This window comes from Maylandia zebra, linkage group LG8 (genome assembly GCF_041146795.1).
Source record: "Maylandia zebra isolate NMK-2024a linkage group LG8, Mzebra_GT3a, whole genome shotgun sequence".
NCBI classification, from domain to species: Eukaryota; Metazoa; Chordata; class Actinopteri; order Cichliformes; family Cichlidae; genus Maylandia; species Maylandia zebra.
The window spans coordinates 18,969,296-18,992,379 of NC_135174.1; the positions used below are offsets into that span (position 1 = coordinate 18,969,296).

Consider the following 23,084-nt stretch of genomic DNA (forward strand, 5'->3'; position numbering starts at 1 on the left):
AAATGAGCTCATTAAGTAAACTGCTTCACAGGCCAACAAAAGAAACCCTTTCCTATTACCTGGTACTCAAACTTCCTGCATTTTGTCAAGGGAAACAATTTCATGCAGCTCTCCATTTGATTCTATTATCTTGGCAGCAATGTGAGAACTATGGACTGTGAAATGTTTGTATAGTCAAACAAGAACACCTTACTAGTCCTCATGCTCATGCATTATCAATTCATAATGCAAAGTTTGTGTATTTTTAGCTTTTTCTGATGAAAATTAGCTGGGATAGGAGAATACGGCAGAGCGTTGAGTTGAAAAGGAAATGCAGGAAGCCAAGTCAGGAATACCCAGCAGCTGTCAGCCCCACTCTGAACAAATGAAAGGAAAGCAAAGGGAAACCCTTGTCCCTCAGCAGCAGGGTGTTTATGACTCCAGAGCACACCATGACAAATCACAAAATGCACCTGGGGTGATCTTTTTTGTGGGGGGGTTTTTCCCCAAGAAACAAAAATTCAAGATTTTGTTGGAATTGTTTCCTGTGCAGTTTGTGTTCCCCAAAAACACTGCAATCAGTATTACCAAATGTATTTTAAAACACGGATGTGGCTTTCTAAAATTGCTCAATTGAAACTTATGAAAGAATATTGAGAGAGTAGTAGAAATATAAAATGCATTTCCAAGTCAGGTGTAGACAAGGACTTGTACTTGCCTCTTTTTTACCCTATTTGAGCTCTTAGCTTTTAACTTAACTTTCGTACATTCACTGCGATCACATCTGTCCATGTTGTAATCGAATATCAGAAGGAACTTGGAGATACCGTATTTTGCCCAAGGAAACCTCAACATTTAGCCACTCCACCTTTGAGCTGCTGTTTTCCACGTTGTCAGACAAACCATGTTCTTCGGCACACTTCCGGCACTTTCTTTTTATGATTAGTTCTGTTGTGGACACCATTCATGCTAGTTATGATAGAGTAATGAACAAACATGAAGTTCTAGTAACCCCTTTAAGCCATCAGCTGCTACTCGAGGCTATTTTGCTATGTTCAGCTTTCTGTGATGTACCTTGTGTAGTTATGTTTTGTAGGAGAACAGAGGCAGTAATAATTTGTGTCCTTTAACAGATTCATGGATATTTAAAGTCTTTGACTCTTTCAAACTCAACAGTTTGCGTTTTTACACCAGTGTAGTCTGTATTTTAACTGAAAATTAATATTCTTTTCATGTAAACGTGAACAAAAACATCAGCTCCCTTTTTAGACTGTCTTTTTAGAATAGTTTCCCCCTCATTTTCTGCTAAACAAGCTGAGCTGTAGTCTAGTTTAATGGAATATAAAGTAAAGTTACAGTCCTACATTTCATGGAAATAGTTATATCAATCAGATAGTGACAAATAGGTTTTATATGGAACCACGTCATTGGTTGGCCAAATGTGAAGTTGAGGCTTCCTCTCTAGCACTTAAAAGTTATCTGTTAAATGTGTTGTTTTAGCTGTCCGTGTTCTGTGGAAGTGAACACATGCAACATGCTTTTTATTGACTCACTCTTCTTTTTAAGATAAGGACAATGAGTATAAATGCTGTTCCCCAGTAAGGCTGTGAGCTGCAAAGTTCCTGCATTGTGAAATAGTAGTTGTGATGTATTTCTCTAGCCACAGAGCCTGTTTTGCCTCTCCTAGCAGAACAATTGATTTGTGACTTTCAAGCAGATGATAGGATTTGGACACACCGTGCATAAGTGTTTACTGATCCAAATAAGAACAAACAAACAAACATGTTGGACACCGCTTGGAAGATGTGTGATAATGCCATAAGCACAATGTTTCTGCTGCCCTTCTGAATCATTATTAGTCAAAAGCCATTTGATATGTTAAAAAGCAGGACTCCCTGGTTTGAGACTATTGATCAAAGGTAGCTAATGGAGTGCTTTGGCATCAGATTGCAGTTCAGAGACACTTACTGTGGAAATCGGCGTCTTTCTCTCTGAGAAATACAAGTGTAGTAGTTTATTTTCTTATATGGTGTTAAGGGTTAGCGGTAGCACTGCTTGTAGGAATTTTGCAGTCATAGATCTTTGAGGTCCCCATGACTAACACAGTATTGTGTTAAAACTGCCCGACATGAGAAAGGCAGGCTGTGTCTTGGCAGTCTGGAGGCTTTCAGAGTCGCCTTTCTTCTCGAGAAAGAGTGATGGGCTCCTGTCAACAATGCAGAGTCTGTGCTAAAGGAGCAGCCACTTTATCAAGCTACTTCACAACACAGGAGTGCCAGTGTTTCCACTCTAGGCTCAAATGGGACACACAGCTAAAAGTGTTGTAATGGCAGCTTGGAAGAAGATGACACTAAATCTGTGGAAGGCTTTAAAAAGATGCTGGGAGGGAACAGCTGTGCTTCTTTAAATTGTTTTGCAAGATTCTATTCAAGAAATAGAGGATTTTTATTGTGGTTTGGGTTGGCTGTCATAGCTTTAATTACTAATGACTGGTGACCGGACATCCTCATGTCATTGTTTCCCCAAGTCTTGATATCAATAATTTAATGGGGGGAAAATACCATAAAATTGACAGAAAAGTAATCTGGAAAAAAGAAATACAAAGTATAGGCTTCAGGGGTCTCAGTTCAGTATTATTCTTTATATTAAGTTTGATTTGTTATAAATTAAATATCCTTGCATTTCAACTTTTGTTGCTGTCGGACAAGACTTGTAATTACAGGCCATTCTTGGCTTTGGTAACTAGTGAAGGACATTATCTTCTATTGTTTTACAGAAGAAACTATTAATCTCTTAGGCCAACAAAAGACCCCAGGAGACAAATCAAGAGATAAATAATCACAAGCTGTAACCCTAATGTCAAACTAGGGCTTTGCTGCCGTCACAGGAATGTGGTCCAAAATCACGACAGAGGCTCAAAATAGTAAAAGAGGCCAGGCATCACAAACTGCTCGACAACAAGCGTTGCAAACTTTGGTTACAGTTCTATTTTTACATCAAATTGTTTGGATCGCTGGTGCAAAACAATTTTTGAACTTCACACAACAGGAAGAGGCACGACAAGGGAGGAAGGAAAGGAAGACAGTGACAGTATCAAGAAATTTAAATTTGCTCAGTTTCAGAGACTCCTGTGCGACGCTTCGGGGTCAATATGACTCAGCTCTTGTTAAATGAATGCTCAGTTTCAGATCATGTCTAAACTTGACTTGAGCTTCAATAAATAGCAGTGTTGTTTTAACAGTTCTGTGAAGAGCTTACACAATCACCCTTACCTTGGAAAGTCGTTCATGAGCTGCTTGAGCCCCCTTGACATAATAGATTTATTTACCTAACCCACCTAACAAGTACTCGAAGCACACTGATATAAAGGAGTGAAAGTAATCTATAAATAGTAGACCATATATGCAAATAATCTCATATAGCTGTTGATAAAAGACCTTCAGCATTCATATGCTTTGTTCCTGTTAGGGCTGATGAGCAAATAATTTAATCAAGTAGCTGCTGAAACCACAAGGAAGCTACATTTTTTTTCATCATTCTAGTTTACTGCAACTGTGCAAAATACTTTTTGCAGGTGGATCAGTAGAAGTATGACAAAGCTTTAAAGCAAGATAAGACTGGAAAAAGGAAATGCACTCGGATGCACTGAGTAAGTAGTTTAAATACTAAAAATATCCCAACATCAGTTGTTGCTGGCTTTTTTTCCCAGAGCCTCTTTGGAGGAATGTCAGGGTGGCGTATGCTCCCTGCCACTCCAGCCTCCCCGGCTGAGCTTTAGTTTTGGTTTGGCACAACCTTTGCTCCTAATTTATAACCCCACAGTTACTCAGAGTCCCTCAGGTCCAGTGAGCACAGCGCGAGGAGATGCATGTGTGCTCTGCTCCATTACTGCCTCCACGTCAACCATCTGGAATGGCTCTTCTAGTGGCTGTATACAGACATACTGACAAGCTCACTGGGATTGCTTACTGTAGCATCAGGAATGCATCATGAATAAGAAAAGCAAAAGCAGAAGTCACTGTTTTAAAGGAACTTCCAAGAGATTAAAAAACACTTTGAAAGTTGTGCCAGGATTTGGATTCATTATTTCCCATGCCCTAATTAGACATCTCTAAATTGTTTTGTCTTGTCCAAAATTCAGATATATTTCCGCAAACGTAACTGAAGAACTTCCTGGTGTGTTGCCTAGCGGGTACAAAAGTGTTCAGGACATTGAAACACGTTGGAAATGCTTTGTAAGAGTAAATTGTGTGACAGTCAGGAAATCACACCGTCACACATAATCTAGCACTCTGCAACACTTTTACTATTCAGCTGATTTGTAGTGCAATATTAATGTGAAAGGAAAGGTTTGTGCAGCAACGCATCTCATTTAAACTGGTCAGTATGCTCCGTAAGGATGAATGCCTATGATCTCTCACCCATGGCGGCTCAACGTGGGTGAGTTGTGCCTCCCCGCAGAGCTGAGGTCATGGTTGGGGGAGGTGAGTCATTTTGGCATTGGATGGCCAGCTGCAAGGAGGCGTTCAGCTGCTTTGCACATTATAACTGTACCAAGGCCTGGCATCCCCCAGCAGCTGCCTTGTTGAAATAGTGCTTCGCTACACAACTAACAGGACGTCATTCTGAAAAACTGCCTGATTAACAGCAAGACTCTCTAAGGAGGAAAGTTGTGGTTACAAAGTTTTTACTCATGCATATAACATTCAGTTGATCTATGTACTGTGGTCACATTGCATAAAAGCTTTGGAATAGACTGTGTCCACCCTGTTTAAATTTTGTACAGGGGCTTTAAGCTTTGACTCACAGAAATCCTCATGACTGATGAACTAGTCAGAGTTGAAGCTTGGGTGTTGGGTGTGTCTCGTGTCTGCTGTTTTATTACTGGTGCTATCTTTAACAGTTTGTAAATATAATGGCTAACTGGCTTTTAAATATTACAGAGAAAGAATACATAACACCTTCTGGTTAAATGGGAAATTGTTATTGGGATTTTTGGTTGTGAGCTTTGGGACCATCATATCATAAAATATCTGCCTAAATACTCTGTGTCAGACAGGTTTTCCAAACCTGGAAACATTTCGCTTCATGAGGGAGCAGCATGGATAGTGAACACGCCCACTCACTTGTGTTAAATGTACTGGACTGCGCTATTCACACTTTGGCGCAATCTGACAGGAGCTGTCAGGTTAAAGATTGGCCGATGACCTGTAGGCCCCAGAAAAGTTTGCGGCTGCAGTGAATGTGTCACAGTTGCTTTTAATGCCATCTGGTGATATCACTGGCCAGTATTTATCTGTTGAGTCAGACTACTTTTGCACAGGCTAAAAGCTGTGGGAATATTGTGAAGAGGTGAAAGACTTTCTATAAATAATAAGACCTGTGAACAGCAGGCACATAAATAACAAAAGCAAGATAAGAGTATATGTATCATCTATTAGGCAAGTAAACCAATTTGCCTTTTTTTTTTGTAACTAAGTGGTTTGTAGTATCCTTGCTATTATTTATGGTTATTATCTAGATTATTATTCTTGAATTGTGCTAATTTGTGAGAATAGTAGGTGTGATGGAATCAGAGAACCCCATGGACAAAATCCAGTAGAATAACCACACTTTGACTTCACTTTTCCTAAATCTGTCTCTCATGAAAACTGAGACATGTGCCACCACACTGAGGCACAAGGCAGATGAATATATTCCTGTATTATTTATTTGCCACAGAGTACCTGGCAAGTAAAACATTTGCTGAGGAGAAAGTCTGCATGCATTATTTAATAGGTAACTTAGGCTTGCACACCTCTTTTCCCAACATGCACTTGTACACATGTGCTCTCTGTCCCTGGCCACACTTATAGTTTCTATGCCAGCGAAGTAAAGACCAATTATGGGGCATAGAGTCACAGCAGGTGCACTGATGATAAGGTGTAAAATATGGAGTGAAATTAAGTTGATTGTAGGATAAACAATCAAATAGCACTTTGTTGATTTTATTGTGCTGACCTTTAATATCACTAAAACCCAGATGGATCTATTTTATTGTCAGCAGTTGATTGATTAGTGAAAAATTGCTGGGATTTTTTTTTTTTTTCAGTTTCTAAAGTTGGACATGCCAGAAATGTCCAGTATGTTCCCAAACACTTCCCATCACGGTCAGCTTGGTGTGCTATTGCACACACTGTGTTTACTTTAAATGTCATGTTTCTTTACATTATGCGTGTCTAATGTTTACTCATTTGTGTTTTCCAGGTGGGAAAGGAGACTGTACAAACCACAGAAGACCAGCTCATGAAAAGGGACATGCCACCAGCTTTTATCAAGTAAGTAAATGCCTCAAATTCATCTCAAACATCTCAAATTCTTGGATTAAATGTCTCTTTCAGTATGTGGAACCCATCAGCTTCCCTTTGGATCTCTTTCTCTCTTTATCTGTTGCAGTAATGGCCGGTTGTGCCCAGGCAAAGGTCAGACATGGCATGTTAAGTGCCTCAGTCTTGCCATGGTGTAACAAAAATACTTTTTAGATCTGGGAGGAGTTCCTTTACCCTTTAAGAAGTGGGGCCTCATGAGAGTCGCTGGCTGCTGCTTTTTGTTTACAGAAAAAATGTAGATATTGACATAGAAAAGAGATGTCCCCATTTAATCAGTGTATTTGTTCCCCTGGCTTGCTTGACATTGCTTAAGTCATTAGTTTGTGCTTATCTGCTGCCGGTCTCGATCACAGTTTTTGACTGATCCTTATTATATGAGAAACTGCAGTCAGCGAGGGGGGAAAGGGCGTCCTATGGGCCACCCCAAGGTCAGGGAAAAGCATTGGCAAGCACAGGTCGTCAGGCTCAACACATTTGGCGCCTCAAAGTCACATCGTCACCTTGTCGTCATCCATCAGCACATGCGCTGGAATGTGTCTCCTTCACTAAATATAGTGTCTGCTGGGATCCAGTTAATGCATGTCTCTTTTCTTTCTGGTGCACGCTGAAGGACAGTGCTGGCTGGCTCTGCAAAGACACACACATTCATGTCAACCTTGATGCCATGCACATATATTAGCCTTTATCTTACACAAGACTTGATTAACCGACTGTCTCTTGCTTGGCCCCTTTAGTCTATAGCAGTAATGTTTCCTTGTTACCGGTGAACCCTTTAGCCTGTAGGCAAATGTAGGAAGTCAGTATACCGTGGGAACTGAAACGTGTTGTTCCTTGGCTTACTGCCTGTTTCGATGTGCAAAATGGCTGAGATATTTTGCAGTTGGCATGTACGACAATGAATCAAATGGCTGAGCCTGCATTTTTTTTTCTTTTTTTACTGCTTTACAAGTCACAGAGTACACCACACCCAGGAGGCAGCTATTGATCTTTACATTTCTGTAAAGCAGGGGTTAAATTGGACCAAGGCCAGACTCGAGAGGTGGGGTTCAGAGGGGAACCCCACCTCTTGGATCTCGTATCACGTCCTGTGAAAGCAAGATAACTTCTGTATCAAAAGATTGTTTACAGAATGAATATTTCAGTCAGGCCATTTTTGTTTATGTAGCCACTATCACAGATTTGCCTCATAATCAGTACGACACATGACATTGCTTTAGCTTTTAACCAGGCTCAGACTTGATTACTTAGACTCTGCTCATGAGACCAAATTTTACCCATTTCTTTTATGTTTTTTCATTAAAGACCACCACTCAAGGTCAATTAATTAGGCAGTTTTTTTTTACAGTCTTTCTTCGAGGAATAAAAGGACATTCAGCAAACAGTAACTCCTTAATTTTGTGCTTTAACATTTTCCAAACGAAACTTTTAAATGATTTAAAATAGATTTTAAAATCGCATAAATGTATTTCTGAGATCATTGAAGTTTTCAAAATAGAGAAAACCCCCAGATCATTTTAAAAAGATACAGTGAAAGGACCTTTAAACTTTTTATTCTGAAGAAATTAGTTTGTGTATTTATAACTTCCTTACTAAATAACAAAGTTTGGTTAGGGTATATAATAAGAAATGACTGCGTATGCTCAGCTAGAGTATGACGTGACCATTTTTGGTTAACAGACTGCCAACTTCACACACTTCTATTTTCTGCGAGCAAACAGAGGAAGCTGACGATACTGTTATTAGCTGTTTGTGTGGGCTCCTTACCAGAGAAATTCTGCCATCACATTTTTCAGTTAAGAATTCGTTTGAGTGGAAATATTTACAGTACTCTGCAGACGTCTTGACCCACCCATTATTTCTTTGTATTTTGCTAGGAAAAATTTAAAACGGTTGACAATTATTTACTCAAATGCACAAACACAAATGGAAAAACCCCATGTAAGGGCAGTATGTTTATGATCATTGTCATGCTGCAAAATGAAGCTGTTGCCAAACAGATGCTTTCCAAATGGTATCACACGATGGATGAAAATCTGATGGTACTTTTCCCTGTTCTTAATTCCTATAGTTTTGACAAAGTCCCCAACACCACTGGCTGAATTCTAGCTTCAAACCATGATACCGCCTCCAACGTGTCACCATTGTGTCGTCGAGATGGCTGTAGACATTCACTGTACCTCTCTCCTGACCTAAACTGTACAAATTGACAGTGATTTGAAGCAAAATTTTCAAATTTGAATTCTTCATTCCATTTTTCAGTTTAGTTCTTCTATAATTTGCCAACCTTCCATTGAGTTCATTTCTGATGAACATTCAGTAATTAGTAGATGGATTAACTGAACAGTCAGATGCATTTGTCAGTTCCTGTGTCAGGTCTTTTCCTATTTCTTAAGAACACTTCCTATTTCTTGATGGCTTGAGACTTGTGCACAGGACTGTATTTGTTTTGTGTTTTGGTTACATTTGATTGCAACTAGCAACAATTAGAGTAAAATCTTATGAGGATCACTTCATTTGAGTCCATATGTAAATGAATATCTGAAGAATTGTGGTTTGCCACACTTGTAGCGAGAACTGCGATGTTCTTGATATGCACTTTATGGAAGATGGTGTGAAAAGGATTCACGCTTCATTAACTTTACTGCACAAGGTGTGATTTTTTTTTTCTTTTAAAAAAAAAAAGCATATACTAAAGAGGAAATGAAACAAAGTTATGTTTACATTGCAGTTACTATATGTTATGGCTACATGCTAAGGCTTCCATCTGTCTTTGCTTTATGTTGTTTCTACTTGTAATGTCACTTGGCTTTGTACCATGAGCATGACTCGTGTTAAGCATTTTTCTACAGGCTCTTGAAATGGATTGTCTTCTTTCCACAGAGTGGAGAATGCGTGTGCTAAACTGGTACAGGCTGCATCCATGCTGAAAGCTGATCCATACTCTGTTCCTGCTCGGGATTACCTGATCGATGGCTCTCGGGGCATCCTGTCTGGGACCTCTGACCTGCTCCTCACCTTTGATGAGGCTGAGGTATTCATTCATTAATTTATTTCATTTTACATGGAAAACCTGTTAACCAAAATAAATCTGCTGGAGGTCAGAACATCAGTTTTGTTACGGCAACAAAATACTGATAAGGTGACGCTGCTAGATATCAGTTTTACAGCACCAGATTCATTTCATACTTTTGATGGTGGTTTAGTGACCTTCTACTCCCGTTCTTGTGCTCAGCGGTTGATTTGGAAGGGCTTCACCGACTTATTAATTGACTGTTTAGACGTTCAGAGGATTGCTGTCACAGGCTTCTCTGCTGTAAGGATAGTATCTATTCCGGCCTTCCTCTTGGGTACTGTAGGCAGAGACGTAGATAAATATACTGTACGTGTACAGAAACACTTCTTATATCTCAAATCAGACGGGAATATCATCTGTCATGCCCATCTATCTTTTCCTCTCAGGGACAGAGAGTGAAATGAAAAAAGTTGCAGGTCAGCACTCTGGATGCAGACATCAGGCATCCCAGTCCTGTCTGCAGCAGTCAGCAGGAGTCATCATTCAGCACTGCAATCATGTTTTCCGGTAGAGCTCAGGGATCACCCTGCATAGTGTAGTGGTGACTCCAGCAGTTCACATAAAGCTGGAGTGAAGCAGCACAAAGAAGTTGGAATGTCAGTTGGCCGTGTTATCAGAGTGTAATTGGAGGGAATGTGAAAGGGGTGTGTGAATGTGTGTTTGCATGATCACTTGTTTTATTTGTCTTTGAATTAGATTAAGTAGTTGTTTTCTTTTTTTTCTTACTGTTCTCATAGGTTCGCAGAATAATCCGTGTGTGCAGAGGCATCCTGGAGTATTTGGCTGTGGCAGAGGTGGTGGAGTCTATGGAGGACCTGATCACATATACAAAGAACCTGGGACCAGGTCGGTTTTCCAAGCTTACTTAGCCGAAGTCTTAACTAGACAGCGTGTAAAAATAACATTTTGCTGTGTTAGTTGACAGATTCAGAAGTTGTTTTTGCTGTGTAATCATTCTAGTGTAAGTGTCAGTTGTGATACCAGTGCAAAATAGTTATTTTTCCAACTCTGTTTTGTTGCCTTTTTCCAGGTATGACGAAGATGGCAAAGATGATAGATGAGCGGCAGCAGGAGCTCACGCATCAGGAGCATCGCGTGATGCTCGTCAACTCTATGAACACTGTCAAAGAGCTGCTGCCCATCCTCATTTCAGGTACTCTTGTTCTTTATAACTGTTACACAAGTCAGTGTTTCTTTAAAAGGGAAGCCATTTTTATTTGGATTATCCGATTTCTTATCGCAAGTTCCGTTTTGTATTTAAGGCATCAAAATTTATGTGACAACCAAGACCTCTGAAAGCCACGGAGTGGAGGAGGCCTTGAAGAATCGTAACTTCACTTTTGAGAAGATGAGTGCCGAGATAAACGAGATCATCCGAGTGCTGCAGCTGACTTCCTGGGACGAGGATGCTTGGGCAAACAAGGTTCGTACAGTATAATTATATGAGTATGAAACTCCACAGAGTCGCTTTTACACAGTAAATATACACGAGTAGCTACAGTCTGTGTGGCTGTTTGAGCTGCTGTGTTTAAACCTGGTTTTTTGTGTGCTTTGGGAAAACAAAGACAGCACCCATATTGCTTCCATGTACTCATAGAAGATCAGCAATGAACTAGAAAGTTCATAAAGTGATGGTAACTCTCAGCTGTATTTTTCCCCCCTTTTAGTAACAAGTGCTTTGTTTCATCACGATGAGACTGTATCAGTTTTGACAGGTGTGAATGAGATTTTTTCATTACAATTAGAAACAAAGTACACATGCCTTAACTTCTCCTCTCTCTTTCTTGTATAGTCGGTTAATGTGTTAGGTTCTTTTATGTTTTTCAGCTCTGCATGTGCAGCTCCTTTTCTATCCCAGGGTCTCTCTAAAATCTCCTTCCTGTGTCACTTCTGTCTATTTTCTGTTGTGGTTCTCAGTCAGTATGTCTAGCTGAACATTTGAATTTATGTCCCTCTTCCTTTCTTTTTACCATTTCTTTCTCCCTTCACCCCCTGTAGAAGGTAAGGCTTGCCTGTGTCGCCCTTTGGTTGTACAGCAGCATGCTTATGAGAGATGAGTGGGCTTTTTGTGCTTTGTAGTGCCTTTGTGTGCTTTTCAGTAGCGAGACTGTTAGGAGGTTAAATTGACTATTAATTAATAAATTCAATTACTATTATCTACTATAGACTGGAGTTTTGTTGATGAAGAGTAAAGCAGGTTGAAGTGCAGAAATGTCTGCCTTTTTTGGGATTTTGTTTGCCTTGCAGTAAGACTTTGTATCAACATCTGTGTGTCCCCCCTCCTCTGTCCTTTAAACCTCACTATAGCCTTGTCTTCAGCTGCTTGGGTTATTGATTGACCTGACTCATGCAGTATTGATTTTGGCATCATTAGGGAGGACTCTGAGTGTTCATCTCTTCTTGCCATGAACATCAGGTTTCTCCTGATGGAGGAGAGCACATAGAAACTCTGATATGGATTTTGTTTTATGAATGGCTAATTGTTTGTTTAATCCAACATGCATAACCACATTTTCTCAATGTTTTTTTTATTTTCATGAACACTAAATATCCGTTGTCATTTAACATCATCAACATAATCAATGGCGTTAATCATACCCCATCTAATTTCTAAATATAAGCTTAAATGAATGCATGTTTGCAAAGCATATCTCTTTCACTTTACTTCACTGGCTTTTTGTACTCATACACATGCACAGACACACACATAGTCAGTTAATGCCAAAGCAGCTGCATGCTGAGCATATTTGAACAATAAAGTAATACACCCACACATCTCCGGTATCATCACTTCACACCTTTTTGCTTGTGTAGACTGTACCTGTTTTTTCTCTTTCCATTTCTAGTCACATTGAATCACATGCATGGTTTTCATCTAGTTGGTTTTGACTAGCTTAAACATACATTACATTTTATTTTATTTATTTTTTTAATCATGGAGGTTGGTTCTGCCTATGTGGTTTGATTTGCTTTGAAACGCTTTACTGAACTCTGTAGTCAGTCTTCATACAGCAGGATATTTTACCCTGAAAAACAAGTTAACTCAAACACTCATCTGATCTGGTCTCACGCTTGGCTCAAGCTCCTGCAGGACTCTGCTTTGATTTGCAGAGTTCTGCAAAGAGAAGGCTCATTGTTGAGTCAGTTGCTGTTGGATAGATTGTTGTATTTCCATCCACTCGGACGGAGATACAATGGAAAATCTCTCGGCTTTATAAAAACGCACACCCTTTGTCGACAAAGGGAAAGAATAATGGAAACGGCATGTTTTTACGTGGCTGAGCGTGACACATTTTAACGATGCTGCATGTGGATTATGCCAAATGTTTATTTAACTCAAATAACTAACAGTTGATCATGACGGTGACAGGGCCTGGAAATTTTCCCTGAAGTCACTGACTCAGTGAGAAGTCCGAGCTTCCAGATCACTTGATTTTTAAACTGAAGTTGCATTTGGTTGCCTTGAGATAGCTGCTTTTGTAGAAACTGAATTCAATTTGATTCACATAAACATTAGTATTTATAGAAAAATAGATTAACTGTTAAAATAAAGTGACTCTAGACAGTAATGTTTTATATGGAGATTCTGCAATAAGAGTAAAATGATTCATGAACTCCTCGTGCAGATTGTAATGCCTGAGACAGCCACGACCAAATGAATTATGTTCTCTGGTTGTCCAGCTGTTCGGTCTGTTCGATATGTTGGCACGGCATTGAGAACTGGAGACTCAAGAGAATCTGATAAAGTTTTGGTCATCACTGGATGTCATATGTTGACATTATGTCTTTCACATAATTAGTCAGACCGCCAGTAGTACAAAAGTCCACAAAATGTCTGTAGAATAAAATGAAATGATGTTGTTTCATATCATAAAGGGCAAAGATTAAGCATGTTGTTCTGCAAAAACAGCACAATTGTTTATTGTTATTCATCTCCATAACTCAGGAGCTGAAAGGAGGATTGTCATCATGTTTTACAGTTGGTTGGTTAGTGACTTGGTGACACTGATCTAGTGAAGATGCCTTGAAACTATGATGATTTGTGCTGCTGGTTTGAATATATGTGTGTTTGTGTGTATCATTCATCCATCAAAATGTGATGTTTCTTTGTTGTAGCATCTATATTTATGGCTCTGACAAAATCGGCATCTTTTTTTTAAACTCTCAACAGTTGATATGTCACAGATATGGATGTAAACTCCAACTTGACTGGTTGCTGCAAGCATATAACAGTGAGGCAGTAATTTTAGTCTTTTTAGCATATTGATATATTCCTTTCTTTCAAAACTCAAAGGACACAGAGGCTATGAAGAGGGCTCTTGGGCTAATCGATTCAAAGATGGCTCAGGCTAAGAACTGGCTGAGGGATCCAAAGGCTCAACCAGGTAATAATCCTTAGTTTCCTCTACGTTAATCCCTTCATTCTGTAGCTAATCACATCCTTATCCTTATGCGTGGCCTAAGTGAATTCAGAGACGTATTTGGTATTTCTGAGTTCATTTATTTGTGTTTTTCCTTTTTCTAGGAGACGCAGGTGAGCAGGCCATCCGGCAGATTCTTGATGAGGCCGGAAAAGTTGGTGAGCTTTGTGCAGGGAAGGAGCGCAGAGATATAGTTGGCACAGCGAAGACACTGAGTCAAATGACAGACCAGGTGTCTGAGATGAGAGCCAGGTAAAGTGCACATTAACAACACTGCTTTGCATTTTTGTGTTGCAGCTGTTGCAAAATAATTGTCCTCCTCTTGTGCACCTTTCTTCAAGTAGTCTTGATTTCTGCTATTGTGCATTTCATGTGTTGATTTGGTGTTTTAGCAATGTGCTCCTTTGATACAGTTGTTTCATTTTCAGTCCTCAAAGGATAAAGGTTGTAATGCAGTAAGCATATTAAAGGGGATTATAGTGTACAGAAGTGGGAGTGATAAGACCTGATAAGAAATGTTATTGTCACCAGAGACCCTGAGTCACACTAGATTAAAAGCAGCTGTCTGGTATTAATCCATAATCCACTTTTAACCTCTGGTGCTGTTACCTCTACGAAAACAGAGATGAGTCTATAAATCAGACATTACGACATTAAGTGTGGAAGTTTTACTTAACCAAATGGGCCATATGGATTAAGCTCTGCAGTAAAAAACAAACAAGTAGATCAAAAGAAGTGCAAATGTGCACTTAATGGAATCTGGGTGTTTTCTTTGTCCATCTCAGAGGTCATGGAGCATCCCCGGTTGCCATGCAAAAGGCACAGCAGGTTTCCCAAGGTCTCGATGTGCTCACAGGCAAGGTGGAAAATGCTGCACGGAAACTGGAGGCCATGACCAACTCCAAGCAGGCCATCGCCAAAAGGATCGATGCTGCGCAGGTGAGTCGTTAGCTCAGAAAACATGGCTTCAGACAGTTCAGTGCAATTTGATGGTTTTGATTATTTTGTGTGCATGTGTTTTGTCTTGTTGCAGAATTGGCTTGCAGACCCTAACAGTGGAACAGAGGGAGAGGAGAATGTCAAGGCGGTGCTCATGGAGGCCAGAAAGATTGCTGACATGTGCGAAGACCCCAAAGAAAGAGATGACATCATGCGCTCTGTTGGAGAGATCGCTGCCATGACTGCCAAGCTGTCTGATCTCAGAAGACAGTAAGTTAAAGACCGGCTGAAAAATGGGACAGCTTTATGCTGGTTTGTTTTTCCACACGTGAAGCGTGAGATTGATGGCTCTGTGTCTCCCTAATCCAACTGGTGTGCGTTCACACTTTACTACAGTTGTTCAGATGCTTTTTTCACCCCTTAAATCATTTGCTACTGTCATCATCATCAAATCCCTGCTGTTTACTTTTCGTTGCGAGGAAACGGTATTGGTGTTTCTTTTTATGTATGCAGGAAAAAATGAGAAATGTGTACAGTCACGGTTGTCAGCTACCAATTTCATACTATAATTTGACAGTTTGGAGCTGTTCATATGCAGCATTGTACATATGGATGATGGGCTGCACCTGCGATTTTTTTTTAAGTAAAAAGTTCTCATTTGACCATATTTGTAGGTGAACTCCAGATTTAATAGCGATACAGACCTCATTCCAGCCATAACTTTGTGATAAATTAGGTTGCTGTTTTTAATTCCTTCTAGGGGCAAAGGTGACACGCCTGAAGCCAGAGCTTTGGCTAAACAAATTGCAACAGCTCTGCAAAACCTGCAGTCCAAAACTAACAAGGCTGTGGCCAACAGCAGGCCTGCAAAGGCAGCTGTTCACTTGGAAGGAAAAATCGAGCAGGCACAGCGCTGGATTGACAATCCCACCGTGGATGACAGCGGTGTGGGTGAGTCTGGCTTGCATCCTCTCCAGACTTCCTCATGTCTGTCTATCTCTCACACATTTTATATTCACTCCACTGCTCCCATGGCTTAATTACAGAGTATACAAATTATACACATACTCGACATTCCATTGTTGTCTTATTCCCTGGTTTTGGCCCATCTCCACTTAAACCTGGACAACTTACGTGGTTTTGAACAAAGTTGGAGTGTGCCTGTTCCACAAATATCTACAGTAGTTTCCCGAGAAAAAGCAAACGAGAAATAGAAAGAGACACTGATCTGATTTTTTTAGCAGCTGGGCTGTTTTGCAGCTAGTTGCATGAGATGACAAAGTTCAATGCTGCGATGAGCAGCATCCACTTACCTAGTGCTGAAACTGGAAGTGAAATATTTGGTTTACCACTTTTGTTATTCATCAAAAGAAAATGTGAAAAGCACATTTGTTCCAGCTTCTCAGATGTGCTGACTTGCTTTTCTTCTTTCATTGTAAAATGAATCTTCCAATTCTTTGCCAAACCAAACCATCTACTGGAGCATATTTCTTTGTGTATTAGGATGGACTTTTTTTTTTTTTTTTACATTTTCAGGGCATTTTTAGAAAAAGAAAAATGGAAAAAACATCCAAAATTAACCCAAAATGAATCTTATTATCTAATAAACTATGTCAGGGATATGTTTTTATCTATATAGCCATTTTGTTATCTGTAGATACACTATTAAATTAAATATAGAGCTTGTGGATTTATAAAAAGGAATTGTTAACAAAGGTGTACAAAGAAATAACTTTTCTAAGCCAAACTAAATTAAATATGTTGTTATTTGTACTTTTTTTTTTTTTTTTTTTTTAGGCCAGGCAGCCATACGTGGCCTAGTTGCAGAGGGCCACAGGCTGGCCAATGCCCTGCCGGGCCCATACAGGCAGGAGCTGCTAGGCAAGTGTGAGCAGGTAGAGCAGCTCATGGCCCAACTCGCTGACCTGGCTGCCCGCGGTGAAGGGGACTCCCCTCAAGCACGTGCTGTGGCTCAACAGCTCCAAGCAGCCCTGAAGGTAAGACGGCTCACATTCTTCAGTCATTCCCACCCAGGTCTGTAGCTTCTCTGACAGGATTCACTCAGGAATGCAGGCAAACAACCCCCTCTGCTGGTTACCAGGGGTGGAGGAAACTAATGCCCTAAAAGCTTTTTATTTCCCTAAAGCTTACTTAAATGTAAACTTGAATAAAAAACAGTGTAACGTAGTGTTGTAGCCATGATCATATTGTAATATGCACTTCATGCAGCTGCTGAAGCTAAATAAAAACAGATGTGTATCTATAATCTCAGCAAAACTCTGTGTGAGTGCTGGCTGGTTGTAACATTTGTCTGACCTCATCTCAGGATCTGAAAGGAAAGATGCAAGAGGCGATGACTCAGGAGGTGTCTGACATCTTCAGTGACACAACTACCCCCATCAAGTTACTGGCAGTGGCCGCTACCGCCCCGCTCGACGCCCCCAACAGAGATGAGGTCAGCGGCACAGTCACTCTACTACTAACTATGATCTCACTGCAGTGATTCTTTTTCATTTGTATTATATTTATTGGCAGGGTGTTCTGTTGCTTCCAGAAATCATTTTGGATAATTGTTTTTATTTGATCATGTGTAGGTCTTTGACGAAAGAGCTGCCAACTTTGAGAATCACGCCAATAAGCTTGGCACCACAGCCGAGAAGGCTGCTGCTGTTGGCACTGCTAACAAGAGCACGGTGGAGGGAATCCAGGCTGCCGTAAAGTCGACAAGAGACTTAACACCACAAGTATGTTATGGTTGAGTGTTTGCGTCTGCCCTCCACTCCGCCGTGAGCCACAGAGCTTAAGTGTTTCTCACCACTTGAAATGAGTTTTTAGCAGTTGTAAGTAGACTTCCAATTAATGGTTTTTTTTTTCCCCTTCCTATTAGGTGGTATCTGCTGCTCGCATTTTGCTGAGAAACCCCGGCAACCAAGCAGCATATGAACATTTTGAAACCATGAAGAACCAGTGGATTGACAATGTAGAAAAAATGACAGGTAAGGTGCCGTAAAGACCCTGAAAACGGCTGGAACATCATTTCATATCCTGGTCCTGGTATAACTCCCTGTGGTTCCCTGTGGATGTCTAGGTTTGGTGGACGAGGCCATCGACACCAAATCTCTGCTCGATGCCTCAGAGGACGCCATAAAGAAGGACCTGGATAAGTGCCGTGTGGCGATGACCAATCACCAGCCTCAGATGCTGGTCGCAGGTGCTACCAGTATCGCCCGCAGAGCTAACCGCATCCTCCTGGTAGCTAAACGAGAGGTAGAAAATTCTGAGGATCCTAAATTCAGGGAGGTGGTGAAGGCTGCATCTGATGAACTGAGCCAGACTATCTCTCCTATGGTGATGAATGCTAAGGCTGTGGCTGGAAATATCCAGGATCCAAGTAGGTTTATGTTTCTCACAGGTTTTGTCTTATGTTCATATGGCACATTTTGATTAATGGTCATGTGTTTGTTTTAATTGCCAGGTCTTCAGAAGGGCTTTTTGGACTCTGGTTATAAGATTCTTGGTGCTGTGGCAAAAGTCAGGGAGGCCTTCCAACCTCAAGAACCAGACTTCCCTCCACCTCCTCCTGAACTGGATCAGCTTAATGTAAGTTTTCATATAAGTACAACTTTAGATTTGGAAAATAAATTAAAGCTCCTCTGATTGTTCACAATGATTTGTATAACCGCCTAACCACGATTGTTTTACTGTTTCCTTCTAGCTTAACGATGAGGCAGCACCTCCCAAACCTCCTCTCCCAGAGGGTGAGGTTCCTCCCCCAAGGCCTCCTCCCCCAGAGGAGAAAGATGAGGAGTTCCCTGAGCAGAAGGCTGGTGACATGGTTAATGAGCCCATGATGGTGGCTGCGAGGCAGCTTCACGATGAAGCCCGCAAATGGTCCAGCAAAGTAGGTCAACACTATAAACCCAGCAGATGTGACGATACCAGAGGTTTGCTGATTCCTTTTACATTTAGGTCAATAAGAGCCTAACCTGAGCCCAAGCACATTCTGGTGTTGTGAAAATAATTTCTAAGGAGTTCTAATGACTCTAATTTCATTCGTTTGTTATGAGCGTTCTAAAGATCTTTCTTTGAAACACTAAAAGCAGGTTTCCCTGCCAGTTCGACATACCAGCTTATCAATAATTTACCACAAGAGGAAGTGATAAGATGCATTGCAGAGATGTTTGTTTTTTTTAAACTTTGATTATGTTCTTTCTGTGCCTTGTAGGGAAATGATATCATTGGCGCTGCCAAACGAATGGCCCTTCTCATGGCGGAGATGTCACGTCTGGTGCGTGGAGGCAGCGGAAACAAGCGTGCACTCATCCAGTGCGCCAAAGACATCGCTAAGGCTTCTGATGAGGTCACACGGCTGGCTAAGGAGGTGGCCAAGCAGTGCACTGACAAACGTATCCGGACCAACCTGCTGCAGGTCAGTTTAAGTTGTCTTCATCATGTGGTTCAACCATTACCTCTTTTTCCCAGTTTGCACAGACAGTTTGACGTATTTTTATAAGTAATGTTTCTAATCTCCTTTAAGGTGTGCGAGCGCATTCCCACTATCAGCACTCAGCTCAAAATCCTGTCGACAGTCAAGGCCACCATGTTGGGTCGTACCAACATCAGCGAAGAGGAGTCAGAGCAGGTGAGCAGAGTTTGACATCAGGGTGCCATTTCACTGAATTAACCTCTGAGAAAAGTATCATTCGAATCTCCATTTGTGTCCATTTTCATTTCTCCTTTCAGGCTACTGAGATGTTGGTCCACAATGCTCAGAACCTGATGCAGTCTGTGAAGGAGACTGTCAGAGAGGCTGAGGCAGCTTCCATCAAGATCCGGACAGATGCAGGTTTCACCCTCCACTGGGTCAGAAAGACCCCCTGGTACCAGTAAGAGAAGAGAAGGGCCATTGTTCATGCCGGTCCAGGAGGACTTTGAATGGACAGATACATACTTTACCAGAGTTATGATATCAGTGCCCCACATCCTAATATTGGAAGAGTTTCTCTTGGTCCCACGTCCTGTCTGTAACAGTTGCTGTTCTGATATAATGTAAACGGTGGGACTTTTCAATGTGAGTTATGGCTTATAATCTTACTGGGAACAGCTTTTTTTTTTCTAAAGTGTGTAAAAATGTGTTTTTATTTTGAGAAATCCCAGGAATATATATATTTTGATCAGAGGTTAATTTCCTATAATGTGAGGTTAATTGTTTCTGGCCTCTTCTAGCAAACCACAGTAAATTAAATTGAAATCTAACATTATCTCTAGACATTTTTCTATCTTTGTACTGATAATTTTATTGTCGTTATCATCCATTCGTTCTTTCTAGAATAAGCACATGAACCTGGGGAGTTGTTACAAGTACATTATACACATTATACACCTGCGCTGAGTGCATGCATCTATTCAGCAGTATTTTGTCTGTTTACACTATTCTGTATTATGACAACTGAAAGAGAAACACTGTTTTGCTTATGCCGTTGTAGCAGTCTGTATTTGCTTTTGCCAAAGACATCCTGCAACGATTTCAAGTCTTTCTTTGGTCAGCAATACTTATTTGACTTTAAGGGATAGTTTTAAGATGTACCTGACTGAAAGGAAAAAAACTAATTTTAAGAGCCGGCAGAGCTTTTAGGCCTGCATTGACTCATTCAACTCTTTTTGTTTAACACGGTGCGTTGAGATTACATGCAATAAACAGGCTTATGCTACACTATGCGGCTTAATAGCCAAAAAGTTATTACTCTAATCTTCCCAGCAAAGCTTTGCCTTCTTTAGAGAAAGTCATCCAGCCTGTTGTTTTCTTTGTTGTTTTTCACTCAACATTATTGTACGTCTCATATCTTTGTTGTGCACAATCATTTTTGTAATATATGAATAGTACACTTCTTAGGTAGCCAAGGGAAAGTCATACAAGCACAGTGTCTGCAGCTGGTGAAATCTTCTTTTTATATTCTCACGTCTGTCTAAAGATGTCCTGATACACTAAAATTAAATGGCCACTTCTTGGGGCTACAGTAGTTGAAACTTTAAAATATTTGAAGACTATTGGTGTGAATGTCTCATTTTAAGTACCTAATGCCAACTGATGTGCCTTGGGAAATAAACTTTATTTGCAATTGATACAATTTTCATTTTAAGATGTTTTGTATCATTTTGTACCAGGTGTCATTGTGTTGATTTCCTTGAAACACTTGCTGTACATGATTCTTCTTTAAAATGTTCCCGGTTTATGACTTACTTTTAGTCACGTTATGCTCTATGCAAAACTTAGCAGATCTTCAAATTATGCAATGTAGCTGGGGTTAAATGGGCCTGAATGTGGATTTGCTTAGGCATCGTTCACAATTTTGTAATAAAGCATTTTATAGCACTTGGAGGTGTTTTGATCTGTATTTTCTGTTGTTCTGACACACACACACAAGTACTGTACAATAGTTAGATTTATTTTCTGAATTTCATTCATTCTTCTAGAATTATTTATCTTTCCTTTATTAGGAATGTGTTACCAACCAAAGTATTTTATATCAATCATTTTGTATTTTATTAACTCACAAAGGCATTTTTGAATCTCCACAACACAAAATGACCATAATCTAAACACTAAAAAACTTATCAATGTTCAGACAATGCTGGATACTTTGAGGTGTTGTGCTTTAGGGTGACATAACAGCCAACATGTACCCAGTTAACACAATAACATAGGCTGGAACCTATCCCAGCTTTGATGGAGTGAGAGGCAGGCTGCGAGTCCAGTGCAGAGCTAATACAAACAGACGATTATTCACACTCATGCATTTGACCAATTTAGAATCCACAATTAACGCCAGTAAAACCAAGGAGCTGGTGGTAGACTTCCGCAGGCACAAGCATTCTCCACTGCAACCACTGAACATCCAGGGTATGGACATTGAGGCTGTGGACAGCTACAGGTACCTTGGTGTTCATCTGAACAATAGACTGGACTGGACTCATAACTCAGACGCCCTCTACAGGAAAGGGCAGAGCAGGCTGTACCTGCTGCGGAGACTCAGGTCGTTTGGGGTGGAGGGCCCACTCCTGAAGACCTTCTATGACTCTGTGGTGGCTTCTGCTATCTTTTATGGTGTGGTCTGCTGGGGCGGCAGCATCTCTGCTGGGGACAGGAAGAGACTGAACAGGGTGATCCGAAGGGCCAGCTCTGTTCTAGGATGCCCTCTGGACCCAGTGGAGGTGGTGAGTGACAGGAGAACGGCGGCTAAGCTGTCATCCCTGTTGGACAACGTCTCCCACCCCATGCAGCAGACTGTGACAGCACTGAGCAGCTCCTTCAGTGGGAGACTGCGGCACCCACGGTGTGGGACGGAGAGATTTCGCAGGTCTTTCCTCCCCACTGCTGTCAGACTCCACAACAAAGACTTTAACTGAACAAACACACACATCCACACATGTGCAATAACACTAAGTGCAATAATCTTTTCTGGCATCGTTGTATTTTTACTCAGTTGTATATAGCATTCGTATTCTATTTTTATCTTATTGTATATTTTTATTCTATTTTATTCTACTGTATGTAGTATTTTATTTTATTTTATTCTATTCTGTACAGCTGTGTACTGTATTTATTCTTATTGTATTCTAATTTTTGCGTCATAACTTTTGCACTGTCCACTTCCTGCTGTGACAAAACAAATTTCCCACGTGTGGGACTAATAAAGGTTATCTTATCTTATCTTATCTTAACCCAACATCTATGTCTTTGGACTGTGCGATTAAAGCCAGAAAGACCCTACACAGGCACAGGGACAACATGCAAAACCCACAAAGGACTGACTGGCAGATAATTTCATTTTACGTGTAACTTAACCATTTCAGGGCCTGAAGTCTATCCCGGTTGTTAGTAGTACTTATCTTTCCGGTTGTCAGCAGTTTACAAAGGCTTCATTGAATTTTTTTTATTTAACAAATACACAAAAAACACTATTTCTGCCAACCATATCTTTGATGTGCATTTTTACACAGATGACACAACTTCATATACAGCTAGCTTGTTCTGTAAATGGCTTATATTTTCTTTTGGAAACTATATCCGTTTTCTACTAAACTACTATCTATTGAACTGAATGGAACTCTATTGAATTAAACAAACATAGAGGTCATGTGTGGCAATCCAGAATCTTTTTGGTGTGTGATTGAGCTGTGTTTTCACTCCACAATAATTCCTTTATAGCACAGGCATTTGTTATGCCCTGTCTAAGGGGGACAAAACAAAACACCAAAGCCATCCATCTTCCCCAAGTCACACAAAAACCTAAGAACAACTTG

General features: G+C 40.5%; 1 protein-coding gene across 1 annotated transcript in view; it reads left to right on the plus strand.

Annotated features, from left to right (window-relative positions):
* The window catches only part of LOC101469008 (vinculin), a 28,070-nt gene extending 6,911 nt beyond the window's left edge, over positions 1-21,159 (plus strand). Inside the window, exons 2-21 of the mRNA XM_004561288.6 lie at positions 6,226-6,296; positions 9,228-9,378; positions 10,158-10,266; positions 10,451-10,573; positions 10,683-10,843; positions 13,715-13,805; positions 13,946-14,093; positions 14,627-14,780; positions 14,875-15,050; positions 15,541-15,731; positions 16,578-16,777; positions 17,107-17,235; positions 17,375-17,524; positions 17,668-17,776; positions 17,869-18,171; positions 18,256-18,380; positions 18,496-18,681; positions 19,006-19,209; positions 19,318-19,422; positions 19,524-21,159. Coding sequence (XP_004561345.1) covers positions 6,226-6,296; positions 9,228-9,378; positions 10,158-10,266; positions 10,451-10,573; positions 10,683-10,843; positions 13,715-13,805; positions 13,946-14,093; positions 14,627-14,780; positions 14,875-15,050; positions 15,541-15,731; positions 16,578-16,777; positions 17,107-17,235; positions 17,375-17,524; positions 17,668-17,776; positions 17,869-18,171; positions 18,256-18,380; positions 18,496-18,681; positions 19,006-19,209; positions 19,318-19,422; positions 19,524-19,670 — 3,033 coding nt within the window. The 3' untranslated portion in view covers positions 19,671-21,159. The remainder of the gene's footprint in view (positions 1-6,225; positions 6,297-9,227; positions 9,379-10,157; positions 10,267-10,450; positions 10,574-10,682; positions 10,844-13,714; positions 13,806-13,945; positions 14,094-14,626; positions 14,781-14,874; positions 15,051-15,540; positions 15,732-16,577; positions 16,778-17,106; positions 17,236-17,374; positions 17,525-17,667; positions 17,777-17,868; positions 18,172-18,255; positions 18,381-18,495; positions 18,682-19,005; positions 19,210-19,317; positions 19,423-19,523) is intronic.
* The last annotated feature ends 1,925 nt before the right edge of the window (positions 21,160-23,084 follow it).